Source organism: Branchiostoma floridae, chromosome 9 (assembly GCF_000003815.2).
Source record: "Branchiostoma floridae strain S238N-H82 chromosome 9, Bfl_VNyyK, whole genome shotgun sequence".
NCBI lineage: Eukaryota > Metazoa > Chordata > Leptocardii > Amphioxiformes > Branchiostomatidae > Branchiostoma > Branchiostoma floridae.
The window spans coordinates 21,225,400-21,252,260 of NC_049987.1; the positions used below are offsets into that span (position 1 = coordinate 21,225,400).

The 26,861-nt window shown below is 40.7% G+C and overlaps 2 protein-coding genes across 3 annotated transcripts in view; both read left to right on the plus strand.

Moving 5' to 3' along the window:
• Positions 1–6,229, plus strand: part of LOC118422292 (centrosomal protein of 97 kDa-like) — a 25,826-nt gene extending 19,597 nt beyond the window's left edge. Inside the window, exons 8-11 of the mRNA XM_035829811.1 lie at positions 62–176; positions 574–778; positions 1,442–1,508; positions 6,073–6,229. Coding sequence (XP_035685704.1) covers positions 62–176; positions 574–778; positions 1,442–1,508; positions 6,073–6,229 — 544 coding nt within the window. The remainder of the gene's footprint in view (positions 1–61; positions 177–573; positions 779–1,441; positions 1,509–6,072) is intronic.
• A 403-nt stretch (positions 6,230–6,632) lies between these two features.
• LOC118422597 lies at positions 6,633–17,383 on the plus strand. Of its 2 annotated transcripts, none has more exons than XM_035830238.1 (9): positions 6,633–7,859; positions 8,243–8,361; positions 8,836–8,911; positions 9,629–9,922; positions 10,697–10,897; positions 12,913–13,098; positions 13,492–13,550; positions 14,352–16,071; positions 16,681–17,383. In XM_035830238.1, the coding sequence occupies exons 1-9, from the start codon at positions 6,741–6,743 to the stop codon at positions 16,840–16,842; spliced, it is 3,936 nt and encodes a 1,311-aa protein (XP_035686131.1). In that variant the 5' UTR covers positions 6,633–6,740; the 3' UTR covers positions 16,843–17,383. The 2 variants fall into 2 exon arrangements, with proteins under 2 accessions (XP_035686131.1, XP_035686132.1); XM_035830239.1 differs by lacking the exon at positions 16,681–17,383 and adding an exon at positions 16,440–16,498.
• The last annotated feature ends 9,478 nt before the right edge of the window (positions 17,384–26,861 follow it).

Sequence of the window (26,861 nt, forward strand, 5' to 3'; positions counted from 1 at the left end):
CCTCTATCTTGTAGTCTGAAAGCAGACAATATATGTTGACAACTGTCCTTACTCTCCGTAGTCTGAAAGCAGAGTGGCTGTACAGCCAGGGGAGGGGCAGACACTTCCAGCCAGGCCAGCAGGCAGAGTTAGCAGAGTACCTGTCCACAGTGTGTCCTCCCAGTGCTCAGTCACAGGTAACTTCTCTTTACTTCTTATCCCTACACGCCAAACAAGCAAGAGATGTGCTGTGACGACATGAGCTTTGCAAGTGTCAGTGTTGTAAGATAGTAACCCTAGTACTGTAGTATTTTTTCTGATATGATACGCATATTTTATGTTGGATGACAACAGACTGCCAAAGGGCTTGATAACAAAGTTCTTCAGTCTTGTATTTAGAAGAACCAACATTTCGGTAACTGTCTGTCACTTTCATCAGGTTAATACTACTGGTTCTACTTTACACTAATGCCTGTTTAATCATTTACATGCCATTCTTCAACATAATGTTGGATTACAACATTTATTCTTGAATCCAATCTTCATAAGAAGTGCTGTATACAAACTTTAAATACTGATGTTTTCCCTGCCCAGTTCCTGTATGATGACAGCAAGCTGCAGAAGGTTTTATCCAAGCAGCAGCTGCACCAGCACCAGCTGCAGCACCCGCAGCTCAGGCCACAGTCTCAGCCTGCACGGCCGGCCAATCAGAGCTCTCCTAGGGGTCAGAGGGCACAACCAGCCAACCAGAGTCCTCCTAGGGGTCAGGGGAGGCCAAGGACATCACCACAATCACCTGGTTTGTTTTTATTTTGTCACACGTAAGAAATATGAAAACATGAAACTACGATAATTTTGTTAACAGTGAAAGCAACCCAATCAGCACCAAGGACAGGAACGGTGGATATTTCAATGGCTGTTTAAAAGGCAATACTTAACAGTAACTGTACAATGCATATTTTAATCAGGAAAAAATGATAAATACAGTTCTGACATGAAGTTCAAAGTTAATTCTAGAGCTGATTAAACTATGGTAATTGTTTTAACAGTGAAAGCAATCCAATCAGCACCAAGGACAGGAAGAACAGAAACTGTAAATGCATTTGACTCGCAGGATTTATATTTGCGGTAGCAGGAAAATGGAGTGTTAACGGTATTTTTTAGTTCGCAGTAGCTCCATCTTCTGTAGTCACGTAATGTGATGGAAAAATATTCGCGGTGGTTTTAAGGTCGCGGTGAATTGGCAACGCAAAAATGGCAAACATAGAACAACCACAAACATTTCTGCATTGACAGTATTTGCAATGGCTGTTTCAAAGGCACTACTTAACAGTAACTGTAGTGTAAGATGCATATCTTAATCAGGAATTCTGACTTAGAGTTCATAGTCTCTTGTAGTTCTGTAGTTTTTGCAACATTTTGTTGACTTGAAGAACACTCATCATGTGAAATTATTTTCCAGAGAGGCCAGGTGCTGGGTACAGTCTGTACTCCCCTCCCAGGTCAAGGTCTCCCACTGCTAAAACAAGGTGAGGTTATTTTAAATTTCTCATTGCTGTAAAATTACTTTAAAATTATGTATATTATGTTTTTTATGTAAATCATGTTCTTGGGGTGTTTTTTATTTTGTGGTGGCAGAAACAATTGTGTTGTACATTGTAATACATTACAGGGCTCGAAATTTCACCTGCATATGCATGTTAGTGCAGGTAAAATTGGAGCTGTGCAGGTATTTATGGTGTCTACCTGCAAGAAACCTGCACTGGTCCATGTACTGGGTTTTAACTTTAATACATAAAAGTCATATGATGAAGGTGTATGTGGATTGTTAATAGCTGACTGTCACCACCTACAAAGTATAAAAGAGAAAAAATAGCAATAGTTCCTGAACAATTTTGGTATGATCCATACTTCCTAAAATCAGAGTAGTGCAGGTAAAATATGTCTGGTGCAGGTAATATTCAATGTTACCTACACCAGTGCAGGTATGCAGAAAAAAGGATTTCGAGCCCTGCAAATGAATACAGGTTTTGCTATCACAAACTGGTGATTGTAAATATTTGCTGTAACAGCTGCATGGAATATGCTGATGTCACTGACAGTTCAAATCTCTGATTGGGTCGCCATAGAAGAAGATGTCTTGAGGAAAAAAAGACACACCAGCAAAAACAATATGTTTAATCTGCAAATTGGAAAGAAAGAACCTATCTTCACATGTGGTAATATAATATTGTATTAAGGCTTGTTAGCCAAATAACACCACGAAATAGTCCACTGAGGCATCCAACCTCTGCAAATATGCAACTTGCTAATTAAGCAATTTTTACATTATTTTTACAGCTTTAAAACTTCTGATTTGAAATATTGGAAAGTTGTGTCTGTACATCCAAGGATGTGACATCTAAGAGATATTAATGATTCCAACTGACACAAATGACGTATGACAAGACAGTATTTAATCATTCTTTTCATATTTGCTATCTGCATGCCACATGGTTGGCAGTGCAGGCATATTTCGTTGAAAAGAGAGAAAAGATTCAAAGCAATTGGCATCCCTCAGCATGGTAACTACTAGTCGTTTTCAAGGCTTGCATAAATATATATGGTAACATGGTAACGGCCCACGTAAGAGTCACTGAGCAAGCGCTGTCGTGATGTTCCGCGCTCTCACGCAGAATCAAACACGTAACGATCAGGTGCGGACGCAGCATCACTCCTGCCTTCCAATCCGGCCACAAACTGAATCTAGAGAGTCATCCACAAATCAGTAATCTCACAACCTGCCTCAGACTGTAGACTGAATCAGCTCCACCATGTTCAACATCAGCTCTGACCCATGGATGCTCGCTGAGGAGACATCTGCTCCTGAGTTTGCAACCTTACTCTCCTGCTACAAGTGGCATCTAGAGAACAATACCGCATCCATCGCACAAGTCGACGAAGCCTGCTCCATGCACAAGGACCTTGTGAAGCTGGGAACAGGGACTGACATTGTCTTTTTCCTGACAGGACTAATGGAAATCATCGCCAATGCTGTTATAATCTTGGGAATCATTGGTACAAAAGAACTGCGCAAAGCCCTCTACTTCTTCCTGGCGACCCTGGCATTGTCAGATGTTTTTGCAGGCATTGGACTCCTATATCGCACAGTAGGCCATGTTGGACACAATCAAATGTATGACTTTTCAGTGACTTATATAAACTTCATCACATTTAGTCAGTTTACTTCGGCATCAGCCCTGTCTCTCTTGTCTGTAAATAACTATGTTGGTGTAAAGTATCCTATATACTTCTACACCCATGCTCACAGTGCCAACATGCGTGCAGGTGTAGCGATGACTGTTATGTGGATTGTTTTCTGCTTGTTTGCCTTCGCCCCCAGTATGGGCTGGAACTGTCTCCATATGGGGACCCTGACCACTGGTACCTGCCCTTATTACTTTCCCCGAGCCTATACCATCATGGGTGCATGTTTCCTGTTCTTGATGTGCATGGTCATGTTATTCACAAATATAAGTGTGTATGTAGCAATCAGACAACGTGAAAAGAGAAGGCTTGAACAGGCAGGGGTCCCCCCGGGGGCACCAGGAGAAAATGGTCCTGTACAAAACATGGAGGGGGGTGTTCAGCCAAACAATGCTGCACAAGAAGAGGCACAGAGGAAATATGAAGCAAGGGTGTACAAGTCCAGGACTGTGATGATTTATGTAGTTGTGGCTTGGGTCTTTTGGCTGTTACCCCTCCTGTTGACAGCAGTGTGCGCTAGCCACCCAGGTATGTGCACTCCATGGATTGGTGGAGAAATGGTATTTTCGTTCTTTTCTCTGAACTCTCTCGTTAACCCCATCGCAACGCTCTTCCGCACGGAGGAGTTAAGAGATGCAATCTGGCAAAAAATGACAGGCATCCATCAGACACTTGTCACAGTGATACGGGGAAACCGTGTGGACCCACAGGGAGACCAAGCTGGAACAGGTCCCCCACATCTACAGCAAGGTTCTGCACATGGAGAGGGACAAAACGCACCAGGTCTGGCTCCAGATGGTCAGCCTCAAGTGGGAAACCAACACGACATCATTTCTAATGTCCTCGGAACGGCCGGGCCAGAGAATTCGCGCAGAGGGCTAGGAGGCGAAGATCTTGCCATAGTGGAAATAGACTGAAACGCACTGACTTGGAACCGCTGAACAAACTGTACATACTATGAGTGTTTAATCTGCAACAGCACTACAACAATGGCAAGTACTGTTATGTATTACATGGTTTATTTGTGGTGTCAATGATGGAAAATGAGGTCTACAATCCAACAGTGTCAAAGACATTGTAAAACAATGCACTGTAAATTGTTTGCATTAATTTTGTATAATAAAATGTAATATTTCTGCTACCTTGAATATGACTATGAATAAAGACTATTGTTCAGTATACCATACTCTTGAGTGTTCACTCATTTGTTCAACCTTCGTAGCCAATTAGATTTCATAATGAAGGCAACGTAGTTTTTAGGCAAAACTTTCTTTTTATTTGCACGCTCGCATCAATGGGATCTAATAGCATATTATTCATGATTTCAAATCAGAATGGCCTTATTTTTAAATATGTACATGTATACAACGAGTATATGTTTGCTTCCCTGACTACATAGGAGGCCCTGTTTAATTCTATTAGTTTAATTCAGTTTTGCCCACCTTGTGCTGCTGCAACCTAACATTGCACAAACACGATGTGTTTGATAGTAACCTGTTGCAAACTGCATTGCAGGGACATCTATGGGTGGAAGCTAGGAATCACATTGAGCATTCAAACATAAAATTCTTCAATGTCCCTTTGAAAGCAGCATATTACTGTTGCTGCACAACAAATTTAAATAGATTCATTTGCTGGCAGCTTCACTAACGTCACCCCTTAGATTCCGACCATGCCACCTGTCAACAAGACCGGCAATGAGGGAATATTTCTTATGAAAAAGAGAAAAACCAATTAAGAGGGCTGCAGGTTCTACATAATAGCTGTTGTGTTGGTCTAACAAATGTTATGTAGGCATGGCAACAGTAGGGACCAATCAAATCAAAGCATCTACAAATATGACATCATAGAAAAGTTTGTAAAAACTAGAAAGCAGCATTTTCGAGAAAATGCAGGATGTTTTCCTCACGGTAATTTGCCTTTTAGGAAACCAAAATAGGTTTCGCTGTCGCAAACCTGTAATCACCAAATCAGCCGCCCAAAATACCACCTGCATAATATTATATGCAGGTTAGTGCAGGTAAAATTGGAGCTGTGCGGGTATTTCTGGTGTCTACCTGCACTGGTCCATGTACTGGGTTTTATACATAAATGTCATGAGAAAAAATAGCAATGGTTCCTGGACAATTTTAGTATGATCCATACTTCCAAATTCAGAGTTGTGCAGGTAAAATATGTCTGGTGCAGGTAATATTCAATGTTATTCTGCAGGTATGCAGAAAAAAGTATTTTGAGCCCTGCATTAGAAATGCATACTCGGTACCGTTCATTGCTGGTGGTGGAGAGGCCACCATGAAAACCACAAAAATAAAACCATCTCAAACATTTCCAAATTTACAGTCAATCAATCATTATAGAAAAATGCTAATACTTTACATCCAACACTAAAATTAAACACTTTAGGGACTTACCCCTCTAAATTTTTGGATGAACTCAATCAACCTTGTTCACAGAATGAATTACCTTTCTATCTCCAGCAGTGACGTCAGGAACATACCATTTTTGCAGGAGGGTGTTGGTGTGTTTGATGTAAGGTGTTTGCATCTTTCTATAATGTATTCCACCAACACAGGTGAACTTCCATGCTAAAGTAAATCAATAAATTTGATAATCCATGAATACTGTAAATGCATTTAAGTTCGCGGGGATTTAATTTCGCGGTATCGGGAAAAGGGACTTTTCGCGGTGGTTTTAATTTCGTGGTAACACCATAGACTGCAGTCTAATACCATAATAGAAAAATGCTCGTGGTGGTTTTAAGTTCGCGGTGAAGTGGTCACCGCGAAAACCGCGAACGTTAATCCACCGCGAACATTTCTGCATTTACAGTAACTGTTTGCTCTTTAGATCTCCACCCAGACGAGAGCTGAGCCCAGGTCAGCCGAGGACAGCGTGGGAGAGTTACAGCAGCATGCTGTCCAGCCGAGGGGCAGCACAGCTGTACAGGCAAAATGGTGCCATCAACGGAGACATCAGGGTTCAGGATATTGAAGCTGGTAGGTAACAAGTGTCTGAGTTTGTATACCTGTATAACTACCCTTCAGCATTACATACCAGCACTTGAATCTGTATAGCCAGTATAAATACCCTTCTGTGTAAGCATACCAGCATCTTTATCTGTATGATTGATTTAACAACCCTTCGAAGTAACACACAACCTTCATTGGCAGATGGTTATGTTATATTACTTCATGGCTGTTCATATGGCAATTTCATGACACAGTGAATAAGCCTTGTTTCCAATGTATTCCTACTGTACTACAGAATTGTTAAGGCTACAAATTTAAAATGCTGCAAAAATCTACTTTATCTTCCTGCTGTGAAGTCAAGTCCTCACAGATATACATGAATTTGCAATTACTACAAATATTTAAAATATTGAAACTTTTTCCAACCATCTAGCTCCTGACCTGAACAGCAGCCAGCTAACCTCTGACTCCTACTACATTCCCGTGACCCCTGACCATCGACCTTTGACCGCTCCACCAGAGGATGAGCTTTCATTCGCCGACATCATGGAGATCCACCGTGCGAAATACCAGCGCTCCGTGTCTGCTGTGGAATCCCCCATTCGTCAGAGCCCAAGAAGTCCGACCAAAAGTTACGCCAGTAATTACGCAATGTACCATGGGAAGAGTCCGCTGAGGGATTATGAAAACGATGATGGCGTTGCTCAACAAGAGCATTATGGGATGCCAGAAGCAAGGCATTATGAGAGGGTCCCTGCTAATTACCTTGGAGCATCTCCAAGGTCATCGCCAAGGACAAAAGAGAGAAGGTATGAAAGGTACGATGCGAGGCCTGAAGGACAGAAAAGAGAGACGTCTCCTCACCTCTCTCCTTCTTCAAGAGTCCTGCGGTACGACACACCTGACTCCAGACCTGCGGCAGGACTAAGAAGCTCACCTGACAGGTACAGGACAGGTAAAGATGAGAGGCTATCCCAGCATGCCTCGCCCACAGCGAGACAGTCAAGGTATGATGCGTACGATGCTCAGGCTGTGGGCACACCGAAAAACGTTCCAGCGTCCACCGACTCTCCAGCAAAAGACAAACCATTTTCTATCCAAGATCCAAGCTCAGGAAGGAGTGCCTTCAGATCACCAAAGCCACAGCTGGTCCAAAATCCCGATACCTCAGCATATGCCAACTATGATGCCAGACCTGTTGGACACGCACCCACAGTGAAACCGACAATGAACAGTCCCCCTGCCACAAAAGTTCAATCCCCTGTGCCCGTGAAACACAGACCGAAAGTTAAGAGTCCCGGCAAGAGTCCTATCAGTCCCAAAAATGTCAGCAAGAAGAGGATGTTTCCTTACGACCGCAAACCCAGCACTGACAGCGACTCTGAGAACATAAAACCAGGCGAATCCTTCCCTGCTAAAGAACTGTCTCATGTCAAGGATATCGTCTCAGGAAAGAGAATTAAAAAGGCATCAACACAGCCTGAGGGAGAAAGACGAGGTGTAGAAGATCTCAGCCCGATGCTCGGGAAGAAAAGCGAGCTTCCCAAGTGGGCACAGCTGGAGGGAGAGCTGAAGAGTTCATCCAGTTTTGAGATCAGCTACGACCAGATCAAGAAGATCACCGACCAGGAGGTCAAACAGACGAAAGCTGCCACTCAAATCCAGGTGAGATGTTACCATGGAAACCATGCCTGATATCAAAAGCTCTGTGAAATCAGCACAAATTCAAATCCAACATTGCCAACATAAAAAGCTTTGAAAGAGTAGTGACTTGCAGTTTTTTTTTTATTTACAAACTAAATCTGTACAGAAAGTCCCTCATAAAAGATGATATTTTCTTTTATTTTCACAAATCTTGTGAGTTTTGTTTTTAGGTACTTATACTAATAGATGTTAGTTTATGTTGCAAAAGCTGCTGTAGATGAGAAGGAGTTTACTATTTTCTTGGACGTTTATCTTTACCTATTTTACGAAAACTGTTCTTGGTAACGAAGTAGGAGGTTTACATTGTTAAATGTTTAAAGATATTATGTCTGTGTCCTGTGTAGTCCTGGTGGAGGGGGGTGTACACCAGACAGAACAGCCCGCGGGTGGGGAAGGTACGGAGCCAGATCCGGGCGAAGAGGGCTGAGGACCACGTCAGGAGGCTGGGGACTGAGCTGGACAAGTAAGTGCAACTCCCAATGGATCTACATTTATCAGTCAGCAGTGTTCCAACCACAAGCCTTGATACCAATTTGTTCACAGATGCATGTCACTTGTGGTTCATGATACATAGCATCGTATCTCTACCCATCTGTTGAAAGGAACAAGTTCTTTTATTCAGAAAATGTGCCAGAATAAATCATTTGTTCCTTGAGTATCAGAGAAAAGTACTAGTTCTACTCCAGTTCGTCTTATGAGAGGTGACACCAAGTTTTTTTTTGTCCAGAATGACAGTGTGGAGGTCGTCGACCTGAAGACCTGAAAGTGTTTTTTTTTTTTTTTTTTTTTGTATCAGTAACCTTCTACTGATGTAAGGACATTATTACATGTAGGTGTAAACAACAGTGTGGAGAGTCAGTGGTATGTTAAAGGTAGGATGAAGTTTTCCACTGCCATCTGTCTTTGCTGTTTGGCTGATGTTGTGTTGTTGTAACAGGTGCAAGCAGCAGTACGAACAGGAGAGGCAGGTGCGGCAGCTGCAGATGGAGGCTATTAAGTATCTCTGGATGCAGGTGGGGAAAAAGTGCTATACAATACAAAACTTAGTAATAATCTCCAAACAGATCCTACAGTAGCATAAAATATGTGACTCCCTTTGGCCGGCTATACTCACTCCTTAGCCAGCTTTGATGCTATCTTATATGCCCCTGGTAAATCTGCTTGGAGATTATTCAAGTAACGACTACGTCACATTTCCAAACAGGGCCCAGCCGGGCAGCTTTCTGGAAGGAATAGTATAGTATAAAAGACGCCAAACTACACAAGAGATAAAGGATTAGTTGTGGGCATTATTTGTGTAAATCTTTATACATTTCTATATTTTGTTTCCACAAACAGCCCGGCCGGGCCCTGGTTTGGAAATGTGACGTTAGCCTAACTGGATAAGTTTTGTAAATGTTTCAGATAAGCATTCTCTATCTTTTGTCAGTGACTATGAAAACAATGGGTATTTTACCAAAACTATGAATTTGGCTTATGATAAGTTATATTTCATATTTGCTTTCCTTATATAAAGCAGACAACTCCATCTACACGTGTCAAAACTTTTGAAGTGAAAATAATATATGACATTGAACTTAGATTTTCCAAATTACCAGTTCCTTTACAGATTTTAAATGACCAGTGTTGGTTCTTTGTCATTTCTTTGGTTTGTCTATTATGAAGTTCAGACTAGCCTATGAGTTAGAAGTGTGTGAATGATCCTTTATTTGTTGCAATGTCCCTTTTAGGTCCAAAGCCTTCAACAGTGGCGAGAAGAGCAACTGAAGAAGGAAGAAGACGTCAAGCGGACGCTGAGAAAATCCATCGAGAAAGAAAACTCAGAACAACCAGAAAAAACAGCCAGTAGCTCCTCCGAGTCTTCCCAGGCAGAAACTGCGGAGGTGGGAGAAGGGAAAGCTGAGTCAGTGAAAGAGAAAGTAAGGTTGGGAGAAGTTGGACCTGGCGAGAAGTTTGCAGGAAGTCCGCTGCAGACTGACAAAGAGAGGCAGCTGGAAAACAGGTGTGCTGATTTACAGAGACAGGTGAGTTGTTTCTTTCTAAAACCAGGGCTTAAAATACTTTTTTCTGTCTACCTGCACTGGTTTAGGTAACTTTTGAAATTACCTGCACCAGAGAAATGTTACCTGCACCTTCAAATATACCACCAAAGTGGATAAAACAGCCTTTTGAACATACTTTATACACTTGTTTATTAACAAAGTAGTTAAGAAAAACTGAAAAGATTACATGTTGATGTACACACAATAATTACAGACTATCAGTGATCAACATTGCTTTCCCCAACGTAATCAGCTGGGTCATTTCTCATGTATAGGGTAAAGAATTACAAGTCTCAAAAATCTGGTCCAGGTAAGGTGCAGGTAGACATCAGAAATACCTGCACAGCCTAACTTTTCCCTGTAATAAACTGCATTTGCAGGTAGTATTTCAAGCCCTGAAAACACGATTGCTATAGTCAAACCTGGTCTTGACAAGCATTCAAGGGACAAAGGGAAAATGATTGGTGAGAGGAGGGTTATTCTTAACTATGGAGGCTGTATTAATCAGGCTTATGACAGGAGGTGGTTTGCTACGCCAGGTGGTTGATTGGCCAGGTTTGACTGTACAGTTCTTTGTTTACAGCAATGTTGCAATGCCATGAGAAGCAATTATGTAACAGTCATCTTGAGTAAAAGCAACAACAGATTACAAAGTTCAAAAGCACAGTGCAATATCTATAACTCAATTTAACTGAGTATAGTATGTATACTGTATGATATACATCTTAGATATATATGTCTTTGTCTTGTTGGCAGGTTCTAAGACTCCAAGAGGCTCTGCTTGCTCTGTCTGACCATGTCTTTAAGGAACAAGACAAGGAAGAAGACGAGACAAAGGTTCCTTCAGTACCAAGTGAAGATAGAGGGATTCAACTAGCAGCCATGGAACTGGCCAATCAGAGCACTTTTATCCCAACCGATGGAGACCAGCCTGTGACAGCTTCACCAGCCAATCAGGTAAGACATAAACCATGGAAGTAGCCAATGAGAACACTTTATTTCAGGTAGTAAAACAGCAGCCATGGAACTGGCCAATCAGAGCACTTATATCCTGACCAATGGGGACCAGCCTGTGACCAGCCAATCAGGTAAGACATGAACCATGGAAGTAGCCAATGAGGGCATGTTATTTCTGAATCAGCTTGTAAAACACCAGCCATGGAACTGGACAATCAGAGTGCTTTGTCACAATTGGTGCATTTATATTATCTGTATTAGCAATGCATTTTTCAACTTTTATCTATTATGCTCTTTGGCCTTGGCCATTTTCTAAAAACTTCAAATGAGGAGATCAGGGATCTTGTTGACATAACAATGCATTCAATACTCTGTAGTCATTTCTGTAAAAACAATAATCAACAGTCAATGTAAAATCGTTCCACATTCAATAGTGTTCTGTCCATACATGTTTCTGAATACTCCAACTGTAGGTGCCATTCTCAACTTTGGTTTTAATCTATTCCACATCACTGTACCTAGCTGACATTAGGGTGGAGTGATTGTGTATCGTTACAGCAGATCAGCATTGGAGTGCACAGTGTATTCTCTGTGCAAATCTTTTTGATGCATTGTTTACTTTCTAGTGATACAAGCAGCAGCCTGAAAGAGACGGTTTAAAAATCCAAAAGAACAACATATTAACCATATAAACTAAACAGATGCTCAAACAATTAGCTAAAACGTTCTTCAGCTAATGACATGCCCAGTGAGTTCTTTGTATTCCTTTAACAGATGTAATTACAAGTTGCAAAGGTTTTTGAAGGACCTTGTCCTCAAAAGTTCTCTTGCCTGATATTCAGAATGTCAGATCAGGTCAATGGCTAAGTCACTGCCCAGAAAATACAGAATGCCTTGATACTGTGGATTCGGGGAAGCTTTCACTGAACTTTCAGCCCAGCTCCGTTTTAATCAATATTCTGATCCCATGTTTACCTCAGCCAAAACACAGAAATGCAAATTTAAATTGAAACAAATCCAAATGTTTAACTGAGATGTAGCTGCTCTAAAAATGTTTGTAGCTTCTCCTGCACTCTTGTGTCTGGTTGAGGTAGGTCATTTAAGGACAATGTGTTTTAGCACAATTGCCTCATGTGCTTTGGAATGTCAGGTATGAGGTGTTGTTTTGATTTATAGCAATTAACATTACAGTCCCATTGAATCATGTGCAAGAAGACACCATGATTAGACAAATCTATTGACCTACTTTCTTGTAAAATTTCAATTAGATCCTTTGTACAAGTCTGGTGCTATTTTGCTGTGTTGCACAATTAACAGTGCAGACCCATGGAAGCATCAGTAATTATTCTATCACTCAGGGCTTTAGCCAGCTCGAATTTTTTTTCCGTCAGCCAATTACAATTGTCGCGAAAACCGCGAAAATTGATTAGAAGGACTGAACTGAGACCTTGAAAAACGGGTTTTAATGAGATTATCGTATGCGAAAGGGCGCCGACACACATTGTCAACAATCATAACAATAGCAAAACAAACAGTGTGTGGCTTTTACGGCCGTGGACGGCGTCCCCAAGCCGCCTGTAGCTTCCACCAAGGATTTTTGTCCGTCAAGGTTGACGGATTGGTTTTAAAATTTTTCCGTCAGACGCAGCAAATTTCCGTCAATTGACGGAAAAACGGACGCTGGCTAAACCCCTGCTATCACTCAAGTACAATGCTTCTCTGGAGCGAACTTTTTGAAATTGATAGAACTGTCAACTAAATAAGAATGCTGTTAGCTGCAGTACCTTCCTCAGGCACTAGGGGGCAGTAATTGTGCAATAATTATCGGTCATGATTGTGTTTCTTCGAATATTGCATAGCCTTAAACCTACATCTATTGTTATGTTCTTAGATCAATTATACTATATAGCTAGTTGTCTTACACAATATACCTAATTTTGCCTTACATTGTACCTGTTTTACAAATGTTGTGGGATAAACCTTGACTTGACTTGACTTGCTGTCCACCCCCTTAGATTGGAAGCATGGTGATGGCTTCCCCACCCCCTCCCCCCGGCTTCCCCACCCCCCCTCGTGCCTTACGGATCCAGAAGAGCGGAGAATCGGGCATCATCATCGCCTGGCAACCGTCGCGAGTCCCCGGCAGTCTGGAGACGGTTACAGAGTACAGGATATTTGTGGACTCCACACTGAGTGGCACGGTAGGAAATCTATAGATTCACAATTTCTTCATGTACAAAAGCTGGAAGCATGATAATTATTAAGACAACCTGATCAAGCCAACTGCTGCCTACCTGTGTCAGGGAACCCACAGCAGTACAATCAAATACTGGATACTACTATTACCACTATATATTGTATGTGTGTGTGTGTGCCTAAGTCATAAAATTACAGGTGGGAATGAAATGTGTCGGTCACAAAAGATACTGCTCTTGGTAGAAAATGGTCTACATTGTATAAGGAAAACAACAACATTAAGTCGTAGCAATTGCCAGCTGGTTTCACTTCTACTGATTTAACTTTATCCCGCATGATGTTTACCAATTTAGTGGATTTTTAAGTCCAATTATTTAATTCTCATTGTTCCTCTTCAGGTTGATGGTAAGAAGACTCGTGCTCTGATCGAGGGGTTAGACCCACAGGAAACCTACAGGTAGGGGAATCTTTGCCTTCTGTCTCAAGCTTGTTTTGTTTTTGTTTCTACCGCTTTGCTGAAAGGCTTGTCATCTTCCTTTGGCACCTTTTTGCAGGACCAATCCTCTTCTAGTCATGTTGTGTCAGATTGGTTGACAATCTTCTTCAGATACTGGTCAAAATCACAACTGTTTCAAGAGGATACTTGTGTATCTCAGTAACTAGTCAAGGAAAAAGTCTTGTAATGAATATGTGGGTAAATCATTGATGAGCCATTGTTATCATAGGTCAAGTAAAAAAAAATCAGACATAGCATAATTCAGTGGCAAGTGGATATAATTCAAGCATGTTGATAATGATTGTTACTAATGATGATCTCCACCTAACCCTTAGTCAGTGTCCTCTGGTAACAAAGAGCTTAGAATATAGGAATAATAACTGATCTGAGTTATAAAAATCATCAGAATAAGGCCTCTAGCAGTCTTATTTTGGGGGGGGGGATTCTTTTGTTCTCTAAGTGTGTGCTTTCAACTATGTTTAAGAATTAATCACTGTCCTGCCTTCTACTACAACTGGTAAAGCTTCCCTGTGTTGTTGAAGTTTCGCCCTGTAATTTCTCTGTTGCCAAGTAATCTAAGCTAATATACTTCTGTTCAAAGTTTAAAGTGGTGTTGCATGTTGTGAAACAATCCTATTTCCATAAAGACATGCATAGTTCTCTTACTCTTGTATCCATCTTAAGTGCTGGTGTGTGAAAACTCTTCCATTATTGTCCACATTTCAAAGAAAGAACACACAATGTCTAACTTTTACCTGACAGAATCTCTGTCCGGGCGGTTTCGAGGGCCGGAGAGTCTCTGGACTCGAACCCTGTGGTGGCTCAGATCGCCATAGCAACCTCCATGACTGACAGCAGCAGCTCCGACTCTGAGTCCGAGCTCAGCAGAACCGTGGAGGAGGTTAAGGAGAATCTGTCGACCGGTCAGAAAGTGCCTTCAGCGGATGAAGGAAAGACGGATGCAGTTCCAGAAGCAGAGAATCTTAAAGACTTACATGTAAGTGGTGAAAAGACTTCTTCAGGTTTGAAGCCACAAGAAACAAACATTTCACAAAGTGGAGACAAAACAAACAGCAAAGAACAGCCTGAGTCAAAGATGACTGAATCTGCGGATGAGCAGACACAGGAAGGTCTTGGGTACCACCCTGTGAGGCAGGAAAGTATTGATATAGAGATCGTTGAGGAGAGAAGACCTTCGCAACAAGTCGATGTGGTACAGAAACTCCTGCAGGCGATCAAGGCAGAAGATGACCAGGACAGCAACCGTAGCACTCCTGTTGAGGAGTTGGATCCTATAAAACTTCACTTGGTGCAGATCGAGGACTCACTGGATTCCTCAATACAAGAGCTGCAGAAGAGTTTGCCTGCTTCTCCCAAACAGACATCAGCCCCTGATTCGCCAGCAGTAGGTTTCTTTCAGGCAAACATAGCTCGACGTTCGACTTCACCTGATTCTTCACAGTTAGACTCAGATTTAGTACAGCTGAGTGATTCCCTGAGTAGCTCGATTGAAGCAGTCAAGGAGACACTGAAGAAAGAGGATAAGACTTCTCCCGAAACAAGTTTGCAAGGAGACTCATCAGACTTACAAGGAACAAGCAGTAACCATAGTGACCAAGACAGTGAACAGCAGCCCACTCAAGAAAGTCAGCCACCTCCACTTCACAGCATCTTGCAGTCATCTCTGAGAAAATCTGCATCTTCAAAGGATCACCTTGGAAAGCCTACCTCAGACAGTTCCTTCCAGGATTCGGGTATTGCGAGCCCTTCTCTGTTAGAGAGTCCTGTGCAGCAAAACATTGGAACAGCCAGGAAAATCTCAGAAGACAGCTCTGACCAGGTGTCAGAAAAATCTTTGCAAGAAGAGAAAGTTGACAAACCTATGGAGAGGCCACAAGATAAACAGCCAATGGAACTCAGTGACTCAACCACGGCAGCTTGTCCAAGTGAAACATCACTTCAAACAGCAAAACCGCAACAACCAGTTGATTTGCTTGAGTCTACAAATGTAAGCAAGTCTGAGCCAACCTTACAAACAGAGAAGGTGCAGGCAGCTACAAAAGATGTCACCTCTGTGCCTCAGAAGCCAGAGAGCGCACAAAGCCAGACACAACAACTAGGCTTACCTAGACTGAGTGTTGGAGTATCACCAAGCTCTTCCCTTCAGATTACCAACAAGTCCGCGGAGGAATCTTCACCATTAAATCCTGTGAAAGAGGCCGCCACAGGGTCTACAAGACGCCCTGTGAAGCTACAAACGTCTTTAAGAGACAGGTCTCTGTCAGAAGGAGAAGAAAAAGGCGCTTCTGGCTCTGACAAGGGAGCTAGTGCCAGTGGGACATTGTCGAGGGAAAGGACTCGGTCAGTGGGATCTGAAAAGGACGACACTCCGTCACTCCAGTCCCCCACTGCCATTCCCCGACCAGTTCTGTTCAAAACATCACCAAGGAAAGACAAGTCAAGCCCCTTGTCAACATCAGTGGTGAGTTTTCTCTTTCTTATGTTACTAACACTTTGATAAATAGCAGAGATTTAGATTATTACAGTTAAATATTGAATTTGTGTGTCATACAGTACTCTGATTTGATGAAAATATACTGTTTTTGTAGATGTGTGTTTTACTAACATTCATTTTAACCACTTTTGTTGCTTGTTGCCTACTAAGTGACAGGACACAGGTAAATCTTCAACTATGTTACCTTATTAGTAGCTTTAATGTATCCTGAACTGAAGACTGAATGCATGCAGGTCCCTAATTCTTGTAGCTTTCTCTAAAATATCTTAAAATGTAACATTTCATACAATGTAGATTAGGAATTTGACAAAACAGACCTGTATCCTATTAAGCAGGAAACCCAACTAGTGTGACGACAGTATTCCCAGCAACCCAATCCAGGACCTTGGATGGCTGGTGTGTGAGTCATGACTCATGTGAAGTTCTGGTGTATGGAGGAAGGTTTAGGGAAATTTGCTGCATGAAATAGGTGCTTCTAAAATCAACAGAATTGGGATACAAGGGAAAATATTTAGTTTTTATAGTTTTGAAGGTTTTGATTTTTACCATGATCATAAATACTTGTTTCCTCTTCAGGAGGATTTGACCTTGGCGGCCCGCAGAGCACGTTCAAGGTCATCCTTCTCTCCGACCAAGAGCCCTCTCCGGTCGAGGTCCATCTCTCCCAATAAGCCAATCAAAGGCAGCCGCATCCCCGTCCGCAGCAAATCAGAGAAGGAGCTGAGCAAAACCTCCTGAATCAGCCAATCACAGGAAGGTTGGCAAAGTGTTGACCAATCAGGAGACCATCTTCGGAGACTTTCCATTTTAAACCTCCTGAACCAGCCAATCACAGGAAGGTTGTCAAAGTGTTGACCAATCAGTAAACCAGTTTCTGAGACTTTCCATTTTAGCCAATCACAAAGCAGGGTTGACAAGCTGTTGACCAATCAGGAAACCAGTACTTTCCAGTCCAGCCAATCTCAGTCGGGCTGGAAAACTCTTGACCAATCATAATACCTAAAGACATTTCTATTCATCCAATCACAAATTAGCTGAAAAGTTGGAAGGGAAGTCTACTTTTCCTGTGATCCAAAAATAATTTTGCAGACCAGTTTACAGACCACTGCAACTTTTCTTAAAATGAAAATGTGAAATAATTCTCTATTCCTGTATGTACATACGAGTGGTTGAAAACATTAACTTTTTTGTGCTTTCCTCCAAAAAATCATTCATGTGAGAAATGGACACTTCTTTGTTGTCGTTATTGTATTGATTTTAAGAATATTCTAGCTATGAATTGGTCAGTGAAAATAATCAGTTCTATACCAGACATCACGTAAACAGATTTACATTTGTTGCATGCTGTTTCAGTTTTGTGGAAATTGTACAAAAGTATATCATTTTCAAGATTTGATCTATGGACGTGTAAAGTTGAAATCGGCATTACAAATACAACTGCAGCCCACTTTTGAAAAAAGTATATTCCGTTGCTATGTTGTTAGGAATCACTGTGTACTGCTTGTAAAATTATAGCTAAATACCGTGCGGTTGCCTTATAACATTTTGTATTGTATTATGACTGTATATATGATTGCTGCTATGCAAATGTTACCAAAAAAAAGCCACAGAGGAGACTTGAATTTAATGTTTATTTTCTGGAAGAGATATGCTAACAGATTGAAGTGAATGATGATTTAGATTAACACTAGTGTTGCAAAGTGGAAATATTTTATTGTTGTTTCAGTGTTTCAATTGATATTATTATTAATATATAGGTCTTTAAAAGCAACTAACACCAGTGAGTAACATTCAATTCACTTAGGGAAGAATCTTTTATTTCAGAAGTATAGTGTTCCTCTCCTTTATGCAGATGTGTTGCTCAGTGACTTATTTTGCTCCCAATTGCCTAGCCTCCGTCACAGACTTCAAGTGAGGCTGTTTTTTATTTTATGGGGAGAGGCACTGGTTCACAATTTTCAACGTTGACTCTAAGGTCTAACGTTACCTCGAATTGGGACAAACTTCCTTTCATAATAGAACCTAGCCACCTTTGAAAATCGTGAACCAGTGCCCCCATGAAATAAAAGCCAGCCCCTCTCGAAGTCTGCAACAGCGGCTACCAATTACCCCACTTGGCACACCTTAGCATTGTTTACATTTATTTGCCTGGGAGTTCAATACAAAGAAAACTCAAACTTATATGTGGAACAGTTGTGCCTGGGTGTCTTACATACTGTATATAGGCGACAAATCTAACAATATTAAAGTGGTTTAACTCCATGCCTGTTGTCTCAGCCGTAACTTATGATAAGAGCAAATTCATCATCATATAGTCAGAAAATTAAGTTTGCATTGGGATCTTGTGTTGTTCATGATACTGCAAATTTAATACGTTGATATGAAATTCATGGATGGCGGGATGAGGGGGTTTCGATGATTGAAATAGTTCTTCCATACAGTAGTAATACAGCATATTCGCGGTGCCATGAATTTACAGTGGAAAGGTCACCATAAAAACAAAACCACCTCGAAACTTTCAAGATTTTTATAGTATAGTAGCCTTCGTTTTTCCATGTTTGAGTTCAACTCTGTTGTTCAAGGCTACAAAATGTCAGAAAGTTTATCAAAGCAAACAACATTCAAGGCTATAAACTGTGTCAGAAAGTGTTGTATCAAACCAAACAATGCATGACATTGTCCAAAACTCTACACTGTGGACTGTCAGAAATGCAGTGGATCGGAAAATAAGCTGGTCTGACATGCGGTTGATTGAAAAGATGCACCTGAGATGAGGCCAGATTTGCTCACGGCGATGCCAGAAGCTACTCACAGCTATAACACACTAGATAAAGCTCTGATGGACAGCTGGTAATGTGTAACCAAAATAGAACAATTACAAATTAACGAAAGAACCAAAAGTTCTCCAGGATCTGTGAAATCTATCTTGTCTTTGATTACAAAGTCCCAGTGTAGTGAAAGGCAGCAGGTCTTTAGAAGCAATCTTGATACTTCTGAAACTTAATTTTTTCCAGAATATTACAGTAAATCTCTTGGAATGTCAAAGTTGCCGTGCCAGTTGCCGGAAAAAGTCGCAGTGCTGCTGCGTTCTGGTATCTATGTTGTGCAACAGAAGGTCTACACTAGCCTCCACCAGGCCTTCCTATGGGGGTGCGGGGACCATAGAATTTGGCAAAAAAATAGGGAAATTGGCCAGGGGGGTCGGTCCATGCGCGGCCGACCTCTGGTAGCAAATTTCCCCTGGCAGATTTTTCTCCCTATAAAAGCAAGTGTATTTAGTCTGGTAGAGACTATATAGTGTACTGTTAGCTAAGACTGTAAAATTAATGCATTTAAGTTCGGTGGGATTTAATTTCATGGTAGCGGGAAAAAGGACTTTTCGCAGTGGTTTTGAGTTCGGGGAAGCACCATGCACTGTAGTCTTCTACTGCCATGGAAAAATGTTTGCGGTGGTGTTAAGTTTGCGGTGAATGGGCCACCACGAAAACTGAACATTAAACGAAAGTTTCTGCATTTACAGTACTGCATGTATCGCTAGGTCCTTTTGATAGAAAACACACCTGAATCCACACATGATTAGCTACAGGCTACACCAGAAGCTATCAATAGTATCAGTAGCAGATACAAGCACTGTGACAGACATGTAGTAAATGTGTTTTGATAAGAATTATTCCTAAACCTTGCTTGCAAGGACTTGTGTCTTTTAACGATTTCTATCTATGATAATTATGAAACACAATAAGTGTTACATAGTTTATGATCCATTTAGGTGAGTGATCTGCTATTAGAGCAGTGTTGATATTTCATGCTGCTCACATACGACCTGCCGACATGATCCAATGTTGTCAGACTAGTTTCTGTGGACCTCCCAGGAGCAATACGTCAAATTCTGTCTTCCTCTTCATGACCTTTCACCTCTCCGGGTCAGCCCACCGAGGAAGAGGGCCCGTGGCAATGTTACAGTTTTTCCACTTGTCACTTTTGATGCCGTGATGTCTTCGTAATCTTTCCTCTTCTTTTGTTTTGCCTGAACCAGAACAGTCAATGTAGTGTACACTCTATATAGATTTCATACCACACTGGTCGGTTTGAAAGAAAGTCAATAAGTCAGCAAATATCATAGAATTAAGAACTGTAACACACTTCCCACTCAGAGCATCTTTATTTCTGTCTCAGCATATCTAAAACCGAATTTGTAAAAAGATTTCTTGTGTCATTTCAAATCAAGTAAAACTTAAAAACAGTCCCAGAAGACCAAAAGAAAAAAAAGTTTAAAAATATGTAGACAGGTCATTACTCTATACAGGATTTTTTAGTGTCTTGTGACTGTAGAAAAATCATTGAAGGGACCACCAAAATGTCGTCACCTGGCAAGGTGGTGCTTGATATATGTAGAGGTGGTCACTTAGTACTGATACTGTTTTAATCTGATGGTTGCTTCAAAAGTGATATTAAGTGAAGTAAGAAGATAATCCTGAAGATTTTACTCCTATTTATCTAACGCCAGTCTTCTCAAGGGGTAATTGTCTCTGATTAGACTCTATTCAAACTAACCCCAGGAACTTAAGGAACGATTTGTTCACAAGCATTTATCACAATTTATGTCATTGAAGAATTTGTAATTAGGCTTACTTTAGGACATACTATATCATGTATTGTCATATGCATACATAGAGCTATTATAAGTGTCTAGATTTATTCTTGATACAAATTAGCCAATAGATGGTGCTAGTCACTCTTAAAGCTGATGTATCACACACTTTGTCATCTTTGGATGAGCATCTGATGAAAATTATTGTTTCATTCTGTTTGTACATTTCCTTTTGGCCTGAAAGTCAAGTATTCCTGTCATTTTTTTATACATCAACTGATTAAATTCCATGCTGTCATAAAATTGCTCATAGCTGGGAAAGAATAGTAACTGTTGTTGTCCCTGACAAAAAGCTTAATATTTGTTTTTCTACATATATGAAGGGCATGAAAAATGACATAGATGTCAAAGGGTATCAAATGAAAGATGATAGCTTTAGGCGAGAGACACAAACAAAGACACAGTATCCTGTTTCAGCCGTAGTTAATTGTGTGAAAACCTGTGATTTTTATACATAGTTGAATGAGCAGGAAGGCTATCTTTTACCCAGAACAGTGTGACATACTGTAAATGCAGGCCCTTTTGCAGTGGTCTAATGTTCACGGCATTTGTGGTGGCCGCTTACTGTGAACTTAAAACCACCGTAAACATTTTTCCATGGCAGTAAGAGACTACAGTGCATGGTGCTACTGCAATCTTAAAACCACCGCGAAAAGTTGTTTTTCCCGCTACTGCGAAATTAAGTCCCTGTGAACTTAAATACATTCACAGTAATGTAAAGGAGCGCTGTGTAAAAAAAGGTCAAAATTTAATCACATAAAAGGTCATATTTTCAGACATTTTTCTACACACCTTTAAGTTAATAAATGCAGGTAAAAGTCAACAAAAAAGTTTGGGATTGAACTGTTAACATGGATCAGTGCAGTTAATGGTAATGTGCAGGAAGACATTATACATGACTAGACTAATTTCATGTGTACTCATTCAGGTGCTACTTCAAGCAATGTTCCACTGAAAAATATATCCTGACAGAAAGCTATGCCACAAACTTAATATAAAGGCCAAATCGACTGAAGCACTATATCCTCGGAGTGACCTCTGCAAGGTAGATAACAATTTATGATAATTGATACTCTGGGCAATAGACCAATCCTGTTGTCAATGAACACTTTTTCAAACAAATAGAACCCCTGTTCGATTCCAAACACCTCCGTCATAGATAGCGCTAGTGGGTCAGAGATGGCTGCCGCTGCTTTGTTGTTTGTTTAATGACTTCGGTTTATTATTTTAGGCCCTAAAACCCTGTCAGAACAGGCCAAAGAAAAAGGCTAAGCCACCCTTGCTGCTATTATTGCCCGTGCTTATGTGTCTATCAGTATCATGTACAAATGTGGTGGCATGATCATACAGGGGCCGGGTCTATTGAAGGCTATCCGTAAACCATTGTTGATATTGTTCCGCATGAGTTTAGTAGACATTCTACTGTCATTTTTAACACTAACAGTGGAGTAAGTGGGGAAAGCACTTAAGTCTCTACAGTGTCTGTTCAGCAGTTACCTGGCCACACCTGTCACTTTGGCCATTAATTTTATAGGATGTCTGTTTAAGTGTCAAGGATCCTCTTCCTTCAGGACAGGTCTGGAAGTTGCCAGAGCATATTTTTAGCTTGAGTGTCGCAGTCAACACATAGAAAGGACACTTAGGCAATGTAAAGTTACAGCGTTTTAAGTATGTGTGAAGATTGCAGGGTATGTCGTTGAGCTGCTCAGTTTTATCTAAATTGCAACCGGCAAGATATCTAGAGTGGAATAAGGTCTCATTTGTTGATTCGCAGAATCACACATTCAACCAGATTTGTAAATGCTGTACTGGAATATTAACATGAATAGCCTGAGGGGGAAGTCTGTGCCATTAGGACTTAGGACAATCAAGTAATCTACGACACAATAATTTCATCAGGTTGGTAGAACATAAGATATTGGAGATTTCAAATTTGCATAACCAGAATGCCTCTCACCTGCTGACATTTCGATGTCTGTCAGACATCTTCCTCAGAGCTTCTAACTGGAGCTCTGCTTCTCGCCACTATGTAATCTGTATCTTTGTTATTTTTGTGAAACCCTTGCTGACCTCAATGAAAAGCAGTTTCTTGCAGGTCAGATTGAGCTTCTCATGAACGGAGCAAGATTAAAACGAACCGTTTCAGAGAGTGAATACAGATTTCAAGTTTTCCCCACAACTCTTTGCTTTCATGTTGTCCTTTTTTCCCACTTTTACCTTTAATGAGAAATAGATCATTGTGGCACTCCTAGAATAATGTAGCATTCTAAAGTCGCCAAGGTCGAAGCTAACTGGTGATATAGCCTAGGGGGTAGAATGTTCACCTTGTCTAGAACCCTGGTCGGGTCATGCCAAAGACTTGGGAAGAAAATTGGTACAGACCAGCTGGTACAGACTGCTTTCTCTGATTAACACACACCACTTAATACTGGACTAGCCCCCTGCTGTAGTGGTCTGTGTGGCCAAAGGGCCATAGAAACAGAGATGGGCACTGCCCAAATGTATCAAAAGGTGTAGGAAGGATTTTTACCGAAGGTTGACGCTGGTTTTATTCAGATCTGCAATTTGAACTCCAAGTCACTGGTAAACCAAAGTTGTGGAGCTGTGCCAAATCCAGCAGACAATGGTCTTATTAAGGCCACAGCAAGTAAATTTATGGATGACATCAGCACACTCATTAATTTTCGTCTGATTTCAGAAAAAATAAATTTCTTGTTCGGAGGTGGTCAACATGAGGAGAAAGTACCAAAATGAGCAAACATGTTGTGTTGATATAGCCTTATGATTGTACTGTCTTGTAGAACTGGTTGGATAGTTGCAAGTGGCACCACTATGGAAGTCATATGAGTGTAGTTGCCAGTCTACGTACTAGTGTCACTATTATTAACACAGTGGTTCACTTTGAATACAGGGATGGGTGACTTGTTGGCTGTGGTACCATGTTTTGTCACTTCAATTCTTAGAACAACGTTTCTGGTGTCTATTTTGAAAATTTAGCCATCTTCTTGTTTTTTGCCCTATCTCATTATATTTGCAATCTGCAGAGGATGTCATCCATAAAATTTAGTTGCTGTGGCCAAAGGCATTTGGCTTACAAGTTACAGCAGATCTGTTAGCACAGACGAGGAGGCATGTTTTTCTGTAAGACCTTCAAGTTGCTAGTAAAACCAAAGTTATGGAGCATTGCCAACTCTGGTGGGTAACAAGTGTAATTAAAGCATTATCGGCTTACACCGTAGTCTGGTAGCATGGTCGGCAAGGCGGCACACTTTGATTCCCTTTTGCTGAGGAAGATTAGACGGGTCAAGAACCTAAAGCTTTCAGTCAGCGATGCAGTTACTGTAATGCTTCAGTGTGAGGCTCAGATAATCCCCCATGATCTTAGGACAAACTTGTTTTCACTTTCCTCGGGGGGGGGGGGGGGGGGGTGTTTTTAGCAACAATTGTTTATTTGTTTATGTGTATATAGGGAGAGTACAAAATGTAGCTCAGAAGACTAGATCCTGTCATAGGTTTAGGCAATCAAGTGCTGTCTTGTTACTGTTTTGTTTTGTCAGTTGTCTATAATTTTTGCTGCATTGTATTTTGAATTTTGTTGGTGTAGCAACTGCATGATACTGTGCTTTGTCTCACCTCACCTGACTTCACCGGTCCCGTGCTTTGTCTAGCATAGTCTTATAAAGTTTGTTCATTTCATACAGAGATGGCCATTCTTTTATTTGACATGCTCACTCATTTGATCTTGCATGACCCTCCTTTTCTCCAAGAGATACTTGCCTCAAGTCAGTTGGAAGGATATCAAAACCTAGGATCAACAGTGCAAGAAAACAACATCTTAAGCCTACCCAGGAGTGCCCCACGGGTGGCCATGTCTTAAAGTATCAACTTCAGAATCCGTCAGAAAGTAAAGTACTAGAGGGACTGTTTCAAATGTTCGTTATCCTGACCCACATTCTGAATGAAAACTTTCTCTTCATGTAGTTCTATGTCCTGGTGTCCTCATTGGATGCCTGTGGAAGTCAGATGGAGGTTTTGAAAAATGATTTGGTTGTTTGGAAGGACTTAAAAAATTGAGAAAGGATTGATTTAAGCCATATTAAATCAATAGTAATTATGTTCATTTGTTTTCCCATTCATTTGTTTGTTTTTCCATGACCAAGATGAAAATATAACCCTGGCAAGACATTACACTTACTATATGTATATCCAATCCATGAAACTATAACTATATCATAATCTTTTTGCCATTTTCATGCCTACCATCACTTCTGGTTCATCTGTGATATCTGATGGATAGTTTACAGTTAGGCAAACTTAGAATTGAATCAGAGACAAGCAGATGCAAAAGAAACATTACTTGAAAGGTTGTCAGGACTTTATTTACAGAACGTCTGGCTACAAGTTGAACCTTGCATGTGACAGACACAAATCTTGTCAAACAGATGCCAGGAGAATCGGCAATAAGTCTAGCTTTGTATCTGTGCAAATGGTTGTCATGGTTACGGAACGTTAATGGTGATATTTCATCGGTAGTGTGCCAGCTCGGTAACGGACAGAACAACAGTCAGTGCACAACACTTCACGTCATCAACATTTTATAAGAATGAAGGCAGGGTTGGACAAGTCCACTAGCCCTATTGTCCAGGGCAAGGACGTTACGTCCTTGTCCAGGGCAAGTGAATGTGATGATCGGGCAAGTGCTTGTCCTACTCCACTTGCCCGATCGGGCAAGCAAGATTTTTCCATTGAGTGAGATTTTTATACACTTGTGACAATACTCTTTACAGTCATGACATCAAGCAATGATGGTCAACATAGAAAAATAGAGGCAATAATAATTATATTCCATTACTGAAAATGAAAACGCATCTAAAGGTGACATTTGAATTTTGGGCAAGTGAAAAATTGGTTCGGGCAAGTAATTTTTTTATGTGCTTGCCTGATAGGACAAGTGAATTCTAGAAAACTTGTCCAACCCTGTGAAGGTGAACTCTGTTTGGTCAATATCCAAAATGAATGCAGTAACCAGAGCAATGAAGAATGATCACAGTTCATGATTGGTTACTATGATTATTATACAGTAGTGCTATGTTAGGATTCAGATATGTTGGTACAACATGTTACAACAGAAATACACAATACATTACATGTAAGAGCCAAACATACATGTTATCTTTATGCATGTTTAGGTAATGTAGAATGATGAACATATCACAGTTTGCTTAATGTTTAATTATTCAAAACAGCAGTATCACCATTCTACTAATGGTCTCGCTTGCTAGTCTAAAGATACAGCCTTTAGCAGAGATAGGTGCTGAATATTGGACAATAGGGCAACTTGTTACTTTTGACAAAGTTTTGAAAATCTGTTATTTTAGCAACCCTGCAACAATGTGTCAGTTGCCCTATTTTCCTAAAATCCTGTGCACCTATCCCATGGCCGATGTATATGAAACATGTAACTGTATGTACAGTGTTCTGAGTACTGTATATGTACCCTACGTTTTGTACAGGATATCTGTAACATTTGTGCTGGTGGTATAAGAAGGTACCTTACGATATATACATACACCTCTTCTTTCTAAGTCTACACAGTACTCTTGCTAGTTAGGTTTTACTTCGTCCAAGCTGCGTCTCTTTTTTTTCTTTTAACCCTCATCCGACCGTTACATTTTTACGACGAATCTGACCGTATGGGGTCATTTTTGACCCCATTTTGTTTTGCTCATAGACATATTTCTGCTGGCTTATTTTGTCATTTCTATGTATTTACTGTTTCACTAACCTATGAAAAATATTTTGACAAGTTTTGGTGTCAGTAGTTATTACTCATTATCATAATTTATGCAGAAAATGAGGAAAACCCACATTTGCTCTGGAAATCTACCATACTAAACTTACTTAAACAATGTTTTGTTTTATCAATTTCTAAACAATAATTGTGGTGATGCAATAATGCTGATAGCATAATAATGTTATTTAACAAGAAAAAATACAATGTTTGTGAAAAGTAACGAATTTATTACTTAATTATGCACCATATTCCGCCATCTAAACACATACATACAATAACTCTTGTCTATTTTCCCGCAAAGATCTTTCATGT